At 45.7% G+C, this 18198-nt stretch overlaps 1 protein-coding gene across 1 annotated transcript in view; it reads right to left on the bottom strand.

Annotated features, from left to right (window-relative positions):
• AKR1D1 (aldo-keto reductase family 1 member D1) overlaps positions 1 to 17738 on the bottom strand; it is a 34549-nt gene extending 16811 nt beyond the window's left edge. The window contains exons 1-2 of the mRNA XM_063154147.1: positions 17572 to 17738; positions 1443 to 1610 (exon numbers count right to left, since the gene is read on the bottom strand). Of these exons, the coding sequence (XP_063010217.1) occupies positions 1443 to 1610; positions 17572 to 17664 (261 nt within the window). The 5' untranslated portion in view covers positions 17665 to 17738. The remainder of the gene's footprint in view (positions 1 to 1442; positions 1611 to 17571) is intronic.
• Positions 17739 to 18198: the final 460 nt, after the last annotated feature.

Below are 18198 nucleotides of genomic sequence, written 5' to 3' on the forward strand. Positions count from 1 at the left end.
CTAAAAGTTGATATGGGCAAATAAACTGCAGGGGAAGCAGTTGAGAAAGTTAAAATACTCAAAATTATTAGGACATCTGGTTCTAACCTTTTGGCACAACTTGGTGGTTTTGATTTGTAATATTACTGATAATTTGCAGTAATGAAACTATAAAACTGTTGAAACCAAATATTTTCACTGATCCAAATCAACATATTTGGCACATAAGAGACTGAGAAATTCCCCTGATAAAGCCAGAGAATTTGAGAACGTGAGGCTTTTCTCAGAATGGCAAGGTTGTTATCAGTGGAACCAAGCAGGAAACTTGGAAAAGAGGTGCATATTTTACAGATTGGAAATTGCTGTGCTTGGAAATTGGTCTATAGCTGCTGAAAATCCACTTGGTCTGCAAACTATCCAATATGAAGTTTAATTTCCCCAGATCATAGAACTTACTAAATTGCTCACAGTAAACCAGACCTCTCATCCCATGGGATCTTTCACTCTAGGAACAGTGGTGTTTATTTGCAAGTCTGTTGAGTAATTGTGGATTACGTGTTATTTGGGAAAGGAGAAAGGGAAAATATTAGGCTGATGTGTTCAAAGAAGCACTGCAGAAAGGACTATTTGAGGCCATAAACTCCCTTAGAAACTGGACAGGCACCATTGCACTACAATGTGCAATGACCTCTCTTATACCTGGGTAATTCATCGTTGTTGGGACAGCTTCTGTCAGACACTTCATTCGACAAGGGATTTCATTATTTTAGGAGAGAGTCAAGTCATAGAGTTAAGACTTGAATGTATAAAATAGCTCATGCATTACTGCAGCCTCATTGCTCTAGAACAGAAGTGTAATGACATCTTCTGTCCAAGTAAGTTGATTCATCATCCTAGAACTTTTTAATTACAAGTGATACAGTAACTAAGGGTGTAGCTTGATGAGTAATTTTCTGGCAGTAGTACCAATCTAGGCACTTGCTGTTCTCCCATACACAGACACTGGCATGCACGTGCTTGCTCCCACCCCTTTCATTGTGCAACCTCATGGCAAACCTGTGCAGGGAATTGCTCTAACAGAAAATAGCTCAGTTGCAGGATCATTGTCCAGCTGGGGCTCTGTGTGTGACAACACAACGTGTGGCACAGTAACAGGTTAGGCAGCACTTTAGGCTGGACTTAGCCATGGTCTTCACTTGCAGGTGCCTAGAATACTAAGCAAAAGGGATGTTGCATGGCTCCCACTGTTATCAGAGATTTACACAGAGAACAGTGATTCCTGTGCCTCACAGCAAACCCAGTGTTCATAAAGATCTGCAGCATTCTGGTAATGCTAGGAAAGAAAAATAAAGGATGTTGCATCTGGAAGGAAACATTCCAGATGTTGACTGCCGTCACTCTTAAGAAAGACCATTCACAGAAATCCTGAATTTAGTGTAAATAATCTGAGTGCAGGTTCTCACCTTGCCACAGTAAAATATGTCCTCTCGCTTGATCTTCCCTTCAGCAATCTTCTCGCGGATGGCTTGTCCCACTTCATGCTCATTGAAGTAGACAAAGGCTCCGTCAATGTGGCGGTAGCCAGCATCAATGGCAATCTTCACTGCCTCCAGACAGGAACCTTTGGGAGTCTGGTGGGAGAAGGAAAAGAATGAACATCGCGTCAGCCTAGTGCTTACCTCTCCTTCAGTGATGGAGGGTCCCTGAGATATGTGCGAGACTCGTGGTGTAATTCATCCTGAGTGACCATCCCTTTCCTCCCAGGCAATCACATTCCAACTTCTAAATAAGAGAGGGCTGTGCGCTTTTTCTCAAAACTGTTGAGCATGTGGGATTAGACTGGAAAAGGCAGCAAAGTAAAAAATTGTCTATCTCTATGAAAGAGAAAATACTAGTGTCCTCAGGATGTAGAATCTAATGCATTCGATATGAAAATAATTTCAGAATTTCTTATCTAGCGAGCAAGGGCTTACCTACAACACCCATTTGATTAAATGTCTTACTCAAGGGGAAGATGACTTTTTGGTTGAGCAGAACTGGTCAACCACCTGCTGACCAGAGGCTTGAGTAGCTTGGACCTTTCAGCAGTGCAGGAATTTGGATTTGACTTCTTTCCCCTCAAATCAACTTTCAGTTGTTAGTATCATAATCTGAAGGTCAGGACTATCTACTGGTATTCCCAGTTCTGAATAGCTGCTTTACTGTGTGGTTAAAAAACTGTAGTTGCTTTAGTGTATATGAATGTATATTTTACTGCCTCAGTTTAAGATGATCCCAAGAAACCTCCTAATAAGTGACATTTTTGTACTGTTTACTCATCATTGCCAAAATTCAGAGTAAGCTTGTTTTTTCAGAACAGTCATATTTTCCATATTTTCCATAAGCCAATATGGCAAGCAAAATTACACGTAGGCCAAACTAAGCAAAAAAAGCACAAAACTGGTTACTGAAATTATTTGTCTGGTCACTAAAATTGTACTGAAAACAACTTATGGTTCCTACACTTTTTATAATGAGAGAGCAGCCCTAAGTCGTGGTGGCGAAGGGCGTGCAGCAATGCTATTCTCCCTTCCTTTTCATGAGCTTTGTTCTGGTGCAACAGGGATATCTGATTCACTTTAAGAAAAACTGAAGTAGGGCAAGTCAAACTGCTCTGCTGTGCTGCTGTCTTTTAACAAAAATGGCAAGAGTTGGATTCTGCTATCTGCAAGTGCAGGGCCAAGACCACACTGCTTCTCCTGTGAAGAAAACAGATGCCAGAGGCATCTGGAAATGAGGTAGTATGAAGAGAGGATGTCAAATTTGTTGGTTTTGACAATGCCAAAGAAAGAAGAGAAGCAGGACTGGCAGTAAGTGTTGTTGGGAAGGACCATTTTACACCATAGCAATAGCTCTCCTTCCTATCTCTCCTTGCTGTACGTTTACAGCTGCCATTGGCTGTTCATGAGTTTGTCATGAAAGAAACAGCTTCTCTTCCACCACCTGCTGAACTAGAAGGTATGAAACTCATAGCTGCTATAGGATGCTTCAATTATTAGGGACATTGCTCTTCCCTTCCATGCATATGAAAAAAAAGTCTTTGAAGGACTGCTGAAGACACCTGGGGATGTCTTCATCCCTGCCTTTCAGTCTCAGAGCTGTGGGCTGGTGGCAGATCATTCTGGGGTAATGGGACCATATTCTAGCCTGCTTGCTCAGTGCCCCATCTTGGCTGACTCTGAGGGACACAAAATGGACCAACTTCTGTTTGGGCTTGGGAGGAACTTTCTGCTCCAGCATGCAGTGCCTAAAGGTTACTTAAAATACAAAGGTGCTCACACCTGCCCTGATTTATTACAGACCTGAATGAGGGCCTAGAAGCAAAACGGCACAATTTGGCACTCTAGAGTATTTACAGCAGTGATGGTGCAATACTCTGTGCTTAATTGGGGAAGACAATGTAGCACTTGTTTCAGTGCTTTGCTGCTTTCATTGTGGAAGCCTCCCAAAAGCACGCTGGGCCCCTGGCGGGGCCCTTTCCTGGTTGTTAGTGGGCTGTAACAAAGACCACGGCAGCTACCAGCTTTTCAGGCACACTCAATGGCTGCTTTTCACTTGGGGCATGCTGGGCAGTGTTACAGAAGCGTGAGGCATGGAGCAATGACAACCTCCAACATGTTCTCTGCTTTGTCCCTGCCTGAACCTGCAGGAGAGGATTTGAGAGAGGCATCAGGATGAAAGCTCTGACACGAGTATTACAAGCCTGTGGTGACTGATGACAGTAACCTCAGACCTCTGCCCCAGCAGTGAGCCGCCGCACGAGGTTGGAGCCGCTGTTGCGAAGCTCAGGCTGACTGGCACAGAGCAGCAGGGCTTAGCTGAAAGGTCTGGGGAGCTCAAGCCTAAGTGATTATTAGTTATCTGAAAGACAAGTATATTTCCAAAAGTGTTATCAGTGTTTTTTCTCTCTGAAATGTGATTTTGTAAACAATGTGTATTCTAGATTTCTTCAGCCTGTTTGACTTTTGCCATTCAAGTGTATGAAACCAGAGCTTTTAGAGGACAGTGATGCATTACCACAATATACATTTTGAGAAAAAAAAAATTCTTTTTTTTTTTACTTTTTCCATTTGTTGAAGAGACTGAAAATGGGATGTGAACCCAGTACTAAAATTTCCCCTCTTTACACTCTTGAGAGATTGCACAAACACGGCTCCCTATTGTTTCCTGATGCTGTAAACTAAACTCAACCAGGCAAGGAAATGTTGATTATTGGGTTGTGTCTTTTCTCAGTCACCAGGGCCAGTTTGGTCAGTAAGAAAAGCAGAAGGAATAGATGAGGAAAGGTAGAGTCTCACAGGTAAGGGACCAGCAGAATTTCAGACATGGAAGGAGGGTAGGATAGAGGAAAATTCTTGCAGTCACTGCATCTGCTTTTGGCTGAATCAGTTGACTTCTGTTAGAGCTGAACTTCTGTGTATTTCCTAATTTTTTTTATATGGGACTTACATCTGTACAAATAATCTTTTGAAAGACTCCTCCATCTCAAGGAATAACCTTATTCTTTAGGGGCTTGGGGTGGCTTTTTTTGGATCAGGTCTTGATTACCAATGGCCGGAGATGGGTTTACATTATATATGTATGTTTTTATTGCACTAGTCCATTTCATCTGATGTGGTATATTAGTTCTGACAGATTCTGGTCTAAGGTGCTTCATATAAAAATGCAAAGCAATCTAGGGAATAGTTTTTGGAAAATATTGCCTCTATTGAACCATCCCAGCTGAAGGTCTGAGACATCTGTGAGTCTGGAAACTTTATACCATATGTTTATTTTCATTCTAATGGAGAAACTATCATTTCTGGCATTGCACATATTTAATCCTTCCAAATGCTGCAGTAATGGGCTGTGGTAAACTGTGCTGATGAGTTGCACAGGCTAGTCATGTTGTGGTATTGCCACTTTTTAGAAGTGTTGCTTTAGGTATCGTATCTTATTCCATTGTTTCCTGACAGACCATACCAAAGTTGGGTGACTCAAACCACCACTGCTCATCCATCTTTCCATCAGAGAAGGCACAAACCTGGATCTTTCCCCTCTACTTCGCTGCTCAGCTTGAGGTGTTTTAATCTCTTCTGTCTTTCATAGGTTTTCAGTAGTGACCAGATCAAAGGCTACCAACTGAAAACCGGCTTTTATTCAAGTGCAGATAGAAATTTGTGATACGTCTATGTTGTATAAGGGTTGGCACCACTAATCACAGCAGCTGATGGAACAGCACTTCCCAGGATGTTTGGCCATGGGCCTTATTCTACTCAGACCCTCAGACCTCTTCCCCCTCCTTCCTGCAGGTTGTACTTACTTTAGTACATTACTTAAAATGCAGCTGCCTGTGCTGCCTGCTCACTCAAGACAGGGCTTTATTCTTGCACCATTCCTGAATGAGCAGGGTTCACTTTTAGAGTAGTACAACTATTAAATGAGGTACTGAAATGTCATAAACCTTTGTGCTTTGTTAGTAATAATTCAGGACTCTCTAGCTTTGGCCTTAGGACAAATCTCTGCTTCTTTATTACTTCTTATTTAAGCATAGATGAGAGGTTTCTTGATCCTTCACCATAATTAATGTTTCAGTTTCTAATCAGTGTGCCTTGCAACTATGCTACTTTGATCAAAGACTTGTTTTAGAATGGGAGTTTTATAACCACTTGTGCACTATAAGTCAGACATTTATCTTCAGTGCTTTTGCAGACAGTCACTAATTTGTGCCAAAGAACCATATTAAATTTATTGCACATTTTATGATAAAAGAATAACTGCTTGACTAGGAGGACTTGCTCAATCACTAATAAATTTCTTCAATCGCATCTGTGTTATTGTTAAGATCATAAACTTTAAAGAAACAAGAGACACAATTATTCCCTCTATCAATCTGTAGCTTGTAAACCAGCTGATTTACCATCATGCCTGACAGATTTAACTGGTATCTGTTTCCTTCAGGCTTCATGATAAATAAATCCAGCAGAAGGGCTGGGAGAGCAGACTCAGATATGCACCTTCACTGAAAGAAAGGAAGCAGCAATTTGGCCCCTTCTCCACAGATGAAGTAGCCAACTGGCCAGTTACCACTTTCTGTGAGTCTGAAAAAGCAATGTGCTTCATCAATTCCGTCTGTCTGAAAGGGTCTGCTCTCTTTTTCCTCTGAGGCCATAAACTTCCCTAATTTTTAATGTTTATTCCAGACATCTTCTGTCACATCCCATTTTGTCAAAAACTATTCTCACTACCATAGCAAATGGTTCAGCTTCAATTTCTTTTGTGTGTGCACATGACCAAGCCACAGGAGAATATTTTTTTGCAGGCATACCCATGAGTTTTTCTCTTCCCACTCAAGTACAGTATTTGCTCAGCAGTGTTAGTGGTTGTCTGACTTATTACTGTTATTTAGGTTCACAGTTCAGCTGCCCTCCAATTCCTTTGCTTTTTCTATAGCATCTTTCTCTAGTCAGCAATTTCCATTGGTTTTCCAGCTGATTAAGAGGGTTATCTCCAAAGACAAAGCTAACAGAACACACTGCCAGTAGATTGTAATCTTGCAAAGCCATGTGAACTGCTACTCTGGTCGTTGCTTTTATGTCTTAACACCAGTATCGCCATTTATTCTTTATTAGTGCGTACGGTGAAGGAAAACATTCTGACTCAGGCTCTCAGATTCTGCTCTGCCCTGTTTTACAGGAGCAGCTCTACAGAGTTGCACCAGTATCAGCAGCACATGAGAGCAGAGGGAGCAGCACTTGAGGGAAGAAGCCCCTTATCTTAGTTCTGAGCATCTCACCTGTTTAGTGCATTGCTTTGCAGTCTCTTAGCTGGGAATAATGATCCTGGGGGAAAAAGCCTGAAGTGTTAGGAGACACAGGGCCATCTTCTGGAAAAATCTGAGTTTAGCTGCAGCAGAATTACACAAGATATCCAAGCCATGGGCCAAGTGCTCCAGTCCAAACCTGTAATTTAGGATGTGGAGCCGCTGTTTAGGAATCTTAGTCAGCTAAATACAGGAAGGAGAAAGTAGGTACATTCCTGGGCTCAGAGCCTCCTTCATCAGAGCTCGGCACTCACACACAGATTCTTATGCAAGTTTCTAGAAGCCCAGTTGCTTATTTCCATTTGCCTGTTTTCTGGACAAACTGGCAAAAAGGATTGGCTTAAGATGTTAGGAACAGAGCATAGAAAGCATGTGTACTGAAGGCCCTGCAGGAAAGCACAGGTTGAGTTTACAAAGCCAGAGGATATGAGCCACACAAGGGTACATTCTTAGAATTGTTTAATCTTGTAAAAGAGAAGCTGTACTGTACACCTCTTTCTTGGAAAATGCAACCGCCAGCACATCCCTCTCTCTTGTACACAGGAAAATCTGGCTTTCATCCCCCGGAAGCACTGGCAGCCACCATCCAGGAAGCAAAACCCAGCAAAGGGTTCTCTGCAAAAACAGGTAGAGCTGGGAATGGAGGCAGAGAACACAGATAAGAACCACAGGCTGCTGTGCCAGCCCAGAACTTTGCTTTATGTCATTTAGTTTGTTGCCTCGAGAGGTGGAGGACAGCAAATAAGCTCAGAGAAGATGAGGAGAATGGTGTCCTTGTGTCACACCATGAATGAAGGTGGAAAAGGGGCGCCTTTCTCCTCTAACTTGATGCGCCATCAGTGGCCTGAAGTGTGGGGTTTGTCCATACAACAGACATTAGATTGCATAACTGCAGATTTAGCATTTCTAGAATTCCTGTGACATTGTTATTCTAGGATTTAGCCAAAGCTGTCTTCAGGAAAACCTTATTATTGTAGCTGGCAGAGGGTGCTGGAGTTATTTTTAACACTTGATGGCAGAATCCTCAGTTTTAGGAACTCTGCAACTTTTCACTCGACACAAAGTCAGTTAATGCAAGGTGAAGCTGAAGAGCTGCCATACCTTTCTGCTGCCAGCTAGAGGATTAAAGCAAACCAAGAACATGATGTGCACACCTGGGTCCCTGTGCTCACAGTGCTAGGGGGGTGGACTGGGAAAGTTTCCTGAAGACCTGGAGAACACAGCAGCTAGCTGGCTGCCCTGGAAAGCATGGATCTATCTGGGAGGGTGGGTGCTATCAAAATACCCTTCAGACAAGCAATGCAATCAAAGGGATGCGTGAGGTACAAGTGGAAGATAAAGCAGCAGCTTGTGCAATAAAGGAGAAGAAAAGGTTGCCAGTAGCTCTTCTGCTTCATTCCCTAGAGTTAAAGGGGAGAGGTTTCTGGCGCCAGTTCGAAGAAGTGTTTGCAAAAGCAAATGTAAAACTTGGGGAATTCCACCACCTAGTTAGCTGAACCAACATGAGTTGGCTTCCAAGCCTAGAGAGGCATTTTCTGCACAGTGCTTTCAAGTTTTGACAAATCTGGCCTCCTAGGTCAACCAAAGAGACAATCCAGATGTTAGCCTCCCACATGAGCTGCAAGAACATGCTTACACTGTTTTTTGGAGAACTGTGAGGAATCAGGGGCACATAGGAGTGCACAGCCATGTCTAACGTATGGAGTCGGTCAGGGACATTTTAAAAATGGAGCTTTGCCTGGAAAATTGGGCCCTAAATGTTCTTGCCAAAAAGCGTATCTTTCAGTTGTGGTAATCCCTATTACTCACTCGTAGGGGTTCAGTTTTTCCCTTCTTCAACAATGCCAGTGATTTCCGGTCTCATCTTCTGTAAAACAATCTTCTTAACTTTTATTTAGATAGATAGGCTTTCCCTGTGGCTTTTGAGCAGGCTTTAAAAAACCCCAGCATATTTAGAAAGCCATAGGAAAAGAGAAGAATAAAAGTACTATTTTTTGGGTGTCAGTATTTGGCTTAGTATTATTGCACTGGTAACAGCTAACTTTGTAGTTTTTGGAAGAGGGGTATATTGAAACAGCTAGTGCTTGTCACTGCAGCACGCAGCTATGGAAAAGGTCTGTTTTCTGTTTGGTTACTTTTCAAAGAAGAATCCCTGGTGACTGGTTCTGAGTAGTGCTACTGTCCTAAAAGCTTATCTGGATTAACCCTCTATTAGTTTTGGATCTGGACTGATTAAACATTATTCTACCCTGTGTTATAGACAGACATGTAGTTTGGTGGGTCATGCTGGTACCTGATACCCGCCATTCAAAAGTTGTCCTGACTCCCAGACAAAGTTGTCACCCTCTAAAGGCGCCCTTGTTCCAAGAGCATTTTCCTGTGGAGCGCTCCTGCCGTGTCCAAGTCTGCACGTGTTGGTACTGTGTTTGGGAGCCAAGTGACACGGTGCCAGGGTGGCTGCAAGAGCCAGCCCCGCTGCTTGGATGAGGCAGGCATCACTGCACAAGGCCAGGCAATTATCTGGCTATCGATGGATTCATTAGTGCAAGTCCTCGCCTCTCATTTTAAGAGGAAGGGTTTTTGTTTTAGGCTTGCTGAAGTGGCCAGGGAGAGGGGAAGAAGTTTTTCTGACGACAATCTGCTCCTTATAGCAAACTAAAAAATTCAGCGTTTTCCAGGACCAGCAATTTTGTGTCCATTTTACTCAGAAGTCCTCCCTTGGTTAATGAGCTTTGTAGCTAGAAAGTTAGTCTTTCATTCACACTCATCTACAAGGCTGGGCTCTTTCTCATTAGGAATTTTACATGTTGACCACTTCAGTAAACACAGCTTTTAATCTGCTACACATGATTAGACACTAATTGTGTTCACAACTGGAAACAGAAGCCATTAGCACAAAGTAGAGATTAGTAATTCTATCAATTTGTTTTCTATTAAACTTCAGGTTTCATGGAAATGAAGAGCCAGAGAGATTTCATCAGCAAAGATACATGGAGGTAAAAGAGCATTTTGCAAATTCAACAATGTCTTAGAACCATGGGTTTGGTGCAAATCAAAGTATTAGGAGCAAAGCTCGTGTCTCCAAAAAAGTTGCATGTAAGAATCTTTCCTCCAGATTGACAGAGTGTGGTAAGTCATTTTATCAAATCCAAAATTTAAATCTGGTTTAAATACAGTTCTTATACAAAAGCTACCTCTTCTAATTACATGATTTTTCTAATTAAATGACTTAGGTTTCATTTCTTAATGAGGTAAAGAGGCAATCTTGCATTTTTGAAAGCAAAAAATGTTCCATTGTATAACACAAGATTACAGGGAGCTAGCAGGAACTGAGGCATCTAGAGGCAGAAGCAGGCAGAGGAGGAGAGGTCAAGGCTAAACATGAAGAAGGAAGTGTTTAAGACAAAGAAATGGAGGAAGACTGCGCCAGTGGCAGAACAGAAATGTTGTACAGTTGAGGAAAAAAGGAGAACGCAAGATAATCACAGGTAGTAAACCTGCCACTTGAGCATATAAAAAGGGAATTTTAAAATGTGTCACACAGCAGTAAGCTTTTAGCAAAAGTCACCAATGAAATCAGAACTTGTTCTGAGACTCTTTTGATTTAGTTTAACCTTCTGGTGTGTACCCTCACCTCTTTGTTGTAAGGAGCTTGATCTGTGAAAGCACTCTTTCATGTGTGAAACCACTTATTACCTGGAATATTTACCACCTCTGTAGCAAACAGCAAGGTTGAATTAAGGCAATACTAGAGCCCAATCACTGCAGCTTCTTAACTCCTCACACAAGCTCTTGCCCAAGAGTCAAGTTGGTCTGTTGCCTGCTAAAAGCTGATGCACCTCCTTAAGGCATCTGGGCAGCAAATATCAAGAAATCCTGCCTTTATCTGCTCTTGGCAACTGGGTCTTGCCCGTAACTGGCTTAGTTAAGGAATAAAATCTGAGCAATTAATCAATGGGGGCATCACTCAACACCAGGATACCAGCCACTGAAGGAAAGGCATGCCATCTGCAGTCTGTGCAAGCAGAATTGCCTCAGTATAGCTTAGTCCTTCAAGCACGAGACTAACTGAGTCACGACTCTGTGAGCGATCCGGCTGCAGATATTGGGTTTCAGGATAAATATTGTTCAGTGGGAAGGCCAGGCTAAGAGTTTACTAACAGGCAGGCAAGGAGCCCTCCAGCACATGTAGCAGATCAGGCACAGTTGTCTTTCTGGGCTGCAGTCATGTGTGTCTCCTTCCTTTAACCCCTACTCAAGCATCCAAATCTCCACTTGGACTACGATTTTAGGATATCCTCAGAGACTGAGGGAGCATGGGGCTGCCCTCTGAAACACCTCAGAAATCCCAACCCTGAGAGACCTCATGTTGCTATGTGTCAACCAGCTGTGGCTGTGCCACTCCAAACAACTCCCTGAAGAGAAGAAGAACTAGTACTGCATGAAGTAATGCTGCTGCTTAAAAAGCAAAGAGCTTGAGAAAGCTCTTGGTGGTACCAAAAGGGAATATGAAGGGACACAATGTCTTTTCGAAATGCTGGTTAGGAGATATAACCCAATAACCTTTAAAAAATTTATTTTGTTTCAGGAATTTTATTTACTTCTTAAATTCAAGGCATAAATAAGAGGTTTTATAACCAAATATCCCAGCTGATTCCCCCTGCTCTGTTCAAGTCGGGTTCCCAATATTTTACATCTGAAAAAAATAATTCCCTAGTAATTTCATGTAGGTTCATAAAGAGCACTTCATTAGAGGGCTAACTTCATACTCAATACTTGCTGAGTTCAAAAACATAATCATGTGTAATATACTTTAAAAGGACCCAGGTATTTTCTTTACGTATTTAATAGCATGTCATGGGAAATAAGATAAGGCTGTAAGAACACTTGGATGTTAGAACAGTTCCTGCTCTTGTCGCTGCCTCTCTCATCTCTTTCAAGAAAAAAAATCCAGAAGCCAAGTTTACCTCAAGAGGAAGACAGTTGTCTGAGTCAGAGTAAATTTACAGGTAAGAAGTCAAGAAGCTGAAGCCTTTAAGCTCAACAGTGTCTGCAGTGTTACTTCACCCAGGAACGTTCAATACATGATTCATTTTGTTGCTTTGGGTCAGGCCAGGTGACTTTCTTTACGAGTCACCTGAAATCATTGCTGTCTCCAGACAATCCTGTTTCAGGAGCCAGTGGTGGCTTTCTAGGAGGAAAACAGGGGGATTAAGTTGTGTGTAATTCCTCCCTTATTGCAGCTCAGAGATCCAGATCCCATCATGGGGACAAATCACTTATTACCTCTTTTGACTTAATAGCAGCCTATGACAGCTCCAAAGACAGGCAGCCTGCAGCAGGGGTGCAGCCAGCACCGTTCAGAGTGATTGAAAAATTTTGTGCCTGCACATCCTCGTGCAAGGAACTTGGCATAAATGATCCTATGAGAGCATTAGAAGCTGTTAGACCTGTACAATGAAAAATTACTCTGTTCAGCTTCTAGCTTGGGTGTAAAAAGTAATTCAGAGTGCCAAAACAGTGTTTTTACTTATCCAAACCAGATTTTTTTAAACTTGGTCACTCAGACTGGATCTGGGAGCCCTGGATGAACTTTTCCTCTCCCTGATTCAAACCAGCAATTTCTTCTTAAACAAAACCCAGACTGTCTGGGCACTCACAAGGGTTACTTTGTGGTAGTTAAAGATTTGGGGAAATGGGTTTCTCTTCCTCCTGGCTGGATGCCATACCAAGTTCTTCAGCATCCAGCACTACGGGGCTGGTGGGCAGTGCGCTTTCCCATGGGCAGGGTGCTCCTCCTGCTCCAGCCTGTGCTTGTTTCTTCTTGCCTCTCTCTAGCTATCACCTACCCCACAATCACGTTATTTCCCTGAGCTGTCTGATATGAGTTTAATCCCCAGAGGCTGAGAGGAGGACTGAATCTGGTTTCCCACCGCCCATGTGGATTGCCTTACCAGCGGGCTATTCAGGAAAAGGCAACTGCTACCTCCAAGTGCTTTAATAATTCTTTGATTCCTCAGCTTGTACTGCCAGTGCCCAAAATGAAATGCTTTGCCATTTGTTTTGCCTGAAACTATTCCACAAAACTGCTTCCAATTTATGAATGGATTTGGCTACCTCAGAACCTCATTTTTAGCTAAGTTGCAACTTGCCAACAGCCCTCACCCAGTGCTATTCTTGAGCACTTTGCCCAATCTTATGTTTCAGAAGCAGCGCCTGTGTACAGTGCGGTTGCTACAACCTTCTCTCCAAGCCCTGTCCTCCCTCAGTCAAAACAGGAAGGCAGGAGAGGAGCTGTGGCCAAGGCCCCTTGACCTTCCAGGGAAACAGCAAGTATTTATGTGGAGACACTGGACTGATGACCTTAGCTGTGTTGACAGGGATGAGTTATAAAGTGAAGCAGGCATAAGTGCAGTTTTAACGAGGCATAGGATTTCCAGGATTTAGGAGTGTTTTTAGCACCTTTCCCCTCTAAGACTGCTCGTCCCCACACCTCATCTGCTTCCAGATGGGTACCAGTACCACTCAATGGGCTGTGCTGGAAGCTAAGAATCAGTGCTGGGAGGCGGTGGGAGCCTGCCATGGACTGGTCTGGTTCTGCTGTAGCACAGGGCAATGCCAGGGGCTCATCCAGGGGCCTGTCCTGTCTACCACCCTCCTGTGTGGGACTGCCCTCTCCCTCCTCCCACCCATCTATTTAATACCCTGGAGAATTGGGTCAACGGCTTGGGGGCCCGCAGGGAGGGGGAGCTGGACACGGTGCATCGCTGGAGCCTTGGCAGAGCCACTCCTGCACTCGCAGGGCTGTGCCAGAAGGATCCACACAGCCAAACAGAGGTAGAATTGGCCTCAAATTTTAAAGCTGTCTGGAGTGCACTGGTAGTCCTGATTCACAGTTCCCACTGTGGTTCCCACCCAAACTCATGAGGAGAAGGAATATTTGGGGAAGGGAAGAAAGAGCAGTGGAAGGAGTCAGTGACTGAGATTTCCACTTTTTCACTTGTGTCCATCCTTTGGTAGGATAAACAGCCTAATTTTTTTATGTAGGCAAGAATCTAATACAAATCATACATTTCCTTCCCTGCATGAAGGAAAATGCAAAACCAACTTCAACACACTGAAATCTGCCTGCAAAAGAAAATTAAAGAAGCACAGGAAACATGAATTAAACCTGTAAATTTTTTTATGTGCTTCTCTTGATAAATAACCCAAGTTTATGACTAATTCTATTCTGTGACCTAGTGAAGACTCCTTCCTGTTAGCAGATGAACTGATAGCCAATGGATTCCGTGTACTTTCTTGCTGTGGTAGGAGAGTAAGGTGAAAAGAAACCCCCAATGTTGCACTTTTCAGTCTCAAAGAATTAGCTGAATTGTCATCCCAACCTCTACCCAGTCAGAAGAAAGGCTCTCTTACATCTAGAGGGAAAGAGCATTCAATTAAAATTAGTCTGATTATCAAACAGACCTTTTCCACAGTGGTCCAGCTCTGCTCCTGTTGAGTGATGTACTACTTTGAGTCAGTAAACTTGTATAGGGGGGCTTTCTGTCAATAGATGTATTTTTTTGTTGAGTATTTCACAACCAGAGAAGCATGACTTATCTCCCAAAGTTGTCTTTGGGAGAACAATTAAGTTATTTAAGATGAGCAAGGCAATCTGCTGACACATTTCAGTTTTGAAGGCACTGCTGATCAGTTTATGCAGACAAAGCCTGAAATGTGAAAGCTGCCTCCTGCCTTTGTTTTCTTCTAACCGACTGCTGGAGAAGCAGATTTCCCTGCTCCATGGCTAGCTAGATCTGCCTGGTTGGCTTAACCAGCGAGCACATTCCTGCACTTCAGGAAGAACACTCCGGGCTCATTACGAGCTACTGGGCTACAGCCTGACACTAAGAAAACAGATTTGTTTTGGACAAGTTGCTCTGACATGGAGGTGCCAGGGTGAATAACCTTTGGGGGAAAAAAAAAATCAAAACAAACCAGCTTAAATCAAAAACCTGCCTCCAAGAGCAAGATGAATAATCTGACAAATGAATGGCTCTGTATTTTATATCAAAGCACAAAATAGCTAGAAGTTGCAGGGATCTGACTCATGAGCAGAAATAGAGTGCTGGGGCTGGCTTGAGCTGTCGCTACCACCAGCTGCCTGCCCCCACCGCTGGAGAATGGGTGGCTCAGATGCTGCTTCTTAAGCAATTCAGCCACAAAAGGCTACAGCTAAGCATTTTAAGGGAAACGTGTCAGCGCTAGTTTATAGCCTCACTCCTCAAGATAAACCTTGAAACGGTCCTGGGTTGCCACAAAGCCTTTCAGCTGTTGAGGCAGGAGGAGCAGGACAGACACCTCGCCAGGCATCCCGTTGGAAGTTGCAACAGGCACGGCTCAGCGCTCGGCAAAGCAGCTTGTCCCAGCCAAGCAGCACTCTGCTGCCACAGCAAGGAGTTGACAGGAGCCCCCACTCCCCACCCCCCTTATCAGCAAAGCAGCCTTTTTGAAACGGGCAAATTTTAAGCCGTGACCTATTTAAACATCCTGCCCCATCCCCGACCGGCAGCACAATTCTGCAACAAATCCCAGAGCACGCTGCTGCCGCTGCGTTTCCCCAGCTGCTCTCTGTGACAAGTTCTTCGACTCAAATAGCGCTCCTAATCCTAGCGTAAAGCCCCAGCCCAGCTCCGCCAGATAAACACACATTGTTTCACCTGGTCTTCTGTCAAAATGAGACTGTGGCAAGTGCCTTATCACTGCTATTTTCTCTACCTCTCCTCAGCTCCTCCTCCCACCCGTAACTTTCTAACGTGTTTATCGTGCAGAAGGAGAAAGCTCAGAAAATCAAACTCCTACAAACGCAGGGGGAAGGAGAAAGGGTGGTTGGATATATGCACCCATCCCCACTGAGGGTACAGTTACACAGCGGCTTCGATCGCTCTAAATTGGAGTTGCCGTAGCAATGCCTGCCCTGCCTGCATTACCCTGTCCTCCCTACCTTCTGTTAGCAGAAAACAAGGGACGTATATGCAAAGAGCAAAAAGCCACTGCCTGGGGCTGATTCTGCTGAAAACCAGCCCTCCCTAAAAATGATTCATTTTGGCTCATTGAGCTCCATGCAAAGGCTCGCTGTACACCTCAAACCACGGGAGGGCAAAGGAAGGAACCGTCAGGATTTTGCAGGACGGGGGGAGAAGAAGCAGATCTGTTGCTCTGTTGATTTTGGGACAGCTGAATTCCTGCGGAATGAATTCTTAGCAGGGTAACAGCAGTGCCGAGAAGCTGCCCTCTGGCAAGGGGAATCCCATCCAGCTCCCCTCTCAGCTCTGTCAGGTTACTTGCTACTCTGGACTCCCTGCCTGATTCCACCGTAATGGGCCACTGATTGTCCAGGCTGCAGGCAGGAAGTGCAGCAAGGTAGGAGCTCTTGTGCTGGCAGCTGCATTTTTCTCAAAACTAGGGCAAAAATTGCAACTTGAGGGTTGGGGGCATGATGTAGACGTCTGGAAAAAGATGCTTCAAGTTCACTCAGAGCTCTTTTGTCACTGAATTATGCAACATTCTGCCTTGCTATATCAAAACTCCTGTTAGAGACCTTAATTTTGTTTCACTAGCCATTATTCAAAGAATGCACTAGCTGAAAATGTCTCCTGAAAGTTTAGAGATGTGGGGGACGATGCCCGGGCTCTGAAGTCATGAATTCCTATTGATTCTCCCCATGTAAACCAGCATTGTTAATCAGTGAGAACTGCACTCCTGGGGAAGTCTTACACCCTTTCTGCATCACTCATGCATTGCCTGCAGAAGTGTTTGTTGAAAATTCGACACCGTTATTGATGCACCGTGTACATTTAGTGCTTGGTAAACGGCTTTAATCAAGAGTTTTCTTTACAAAGGTACCTTTAAATACCTTGTTATATGTGGAGTCATACACACACATTGCATGGCAGCTATTACACAAGAGGGGTTCTGGCCACCATACCTCTTTTCCAACTCTTCAAACAAACAAAAAAGAGAACTGATGAAAGATCAGGCAGTTTAGGAAAGCTTTAAAAGGCAGTGGCTACTGAATGCCCTTTGCGCTCCCAGGTCCGCAGAGGGAAGAAGCATCAGGTGTGCTTCCCCATCCTCCACGGGTGCAGCCGATCGGCACGGTCAGACGGGATGCCTGCCCGGCGCAAAACCGAAGGATGCAGTATATCTGAGAGTGGTTTGGCCACTGGCAGTCAGCTGTGGGAACCGCAGGAATCAGGATGCAGGAATTTGGGTCTTTGTTTCAGGAACATTACTTGGAAAGTATTGGGGGCAGCCGCAAGGCGGTCCGAAATCCCTCTTCCTATCTACGCTTGTCGCAGGGGGCTAGGCAGGGAAGATGACGGCACCGTCCCTCCTGACTCCGGGGGTCCCATCCCTTCCCGACCCGGGCGTTGCACGGCACCGTCCCGACTCCTGGTCCCCCGCGCCCCTGCCCGTGCGCCCAGCGGCGCGGGGCGGTGGGCGACAGTGGCAGCCGCCGCGCGCCGCAAGCTGGGCGCGATTTTTTTCTTATTTCTTCCCACCTTTTCCTCATCTGCGGGCCGCGCACTGCCCGCGCTGCTCATGGTAGAGCTGGGTATAACTTCGCACGGGGAAGGGGGCAAAGAGAGAAGTAGCCGGGACGGGAGGAGAGGAGGAGGGTGGCCGCGGCTCGGGGGGCTGCAGCGAGGGCAGCCGGCGCCTGCCCCCGCCCGCGGCGCGGGGCGTCCCGGCGCCCCCGGACTTACTTTCTGCGGGTCGGCGTAGGTGCCTAGCCCCAACAGCGGGATGCTGTTGCCGTCGCTCAGCGGAATGCGGTGGCTCTCGGCGGTGAGGTTCATCGTGCCGGCAGGTAGGGCCGCCCCGGACCTGGGGCTGATTCCGCAGGGGGCGGGAGCCGCCGCTTCGCAGCCAACACAGCGGTCCCTGGCACCGGCGCCCACCGACGGCTGGACGGAGCGGACCGGCGGTGGCTCTGGGGGGACCGAGGGACGAACTGCCCTCTCCCGCCGCCGGAGAGCGCCTTTTTGGGGGGCTGAGCCACGTGTGCCCGCGGCTGCCCTGCACCGCGCCCCGCCGCGCACCGCCCCGGCCCCGCCCCGGCCCCGCGGCCACCGGCTCCCCGCGCACCGCCCCGCGCCGCGCCGGCCCCGCCGCGACCCCCGCGGGGGCTCCGGCCGGGGCTGCTCCGAGCGCGCCTCAGGGCGGGCCCGGGGCCACCAGCCCCTTGAGCGGCGTGGGGCGTTGCTGCCCAGGGGCCAGAGAGCCCTCGCGGGCTGCCCTACCCGGAGCTGCCGGCAGCAGGGCACCGGCTTCCCGTGGTTCGGGGTGGTAGGTCTTGGAAGTTTCCCCACAGAGGTGTAGAACAGTTTCCA

This window comes from Melospiza melodia, chromosome 4, assembly GCF_035770615.1.
Source record: "Melospiza melodia melodia isolate bMelMel2 chromosome 4, bMelMel2.pri, whole genome shotgun sequence".
NCBI lineage: Eukaryota > Metazoa > Chordata > Aves > Passeriformes > Passerellidae > Melospiza > Melospiza melodia.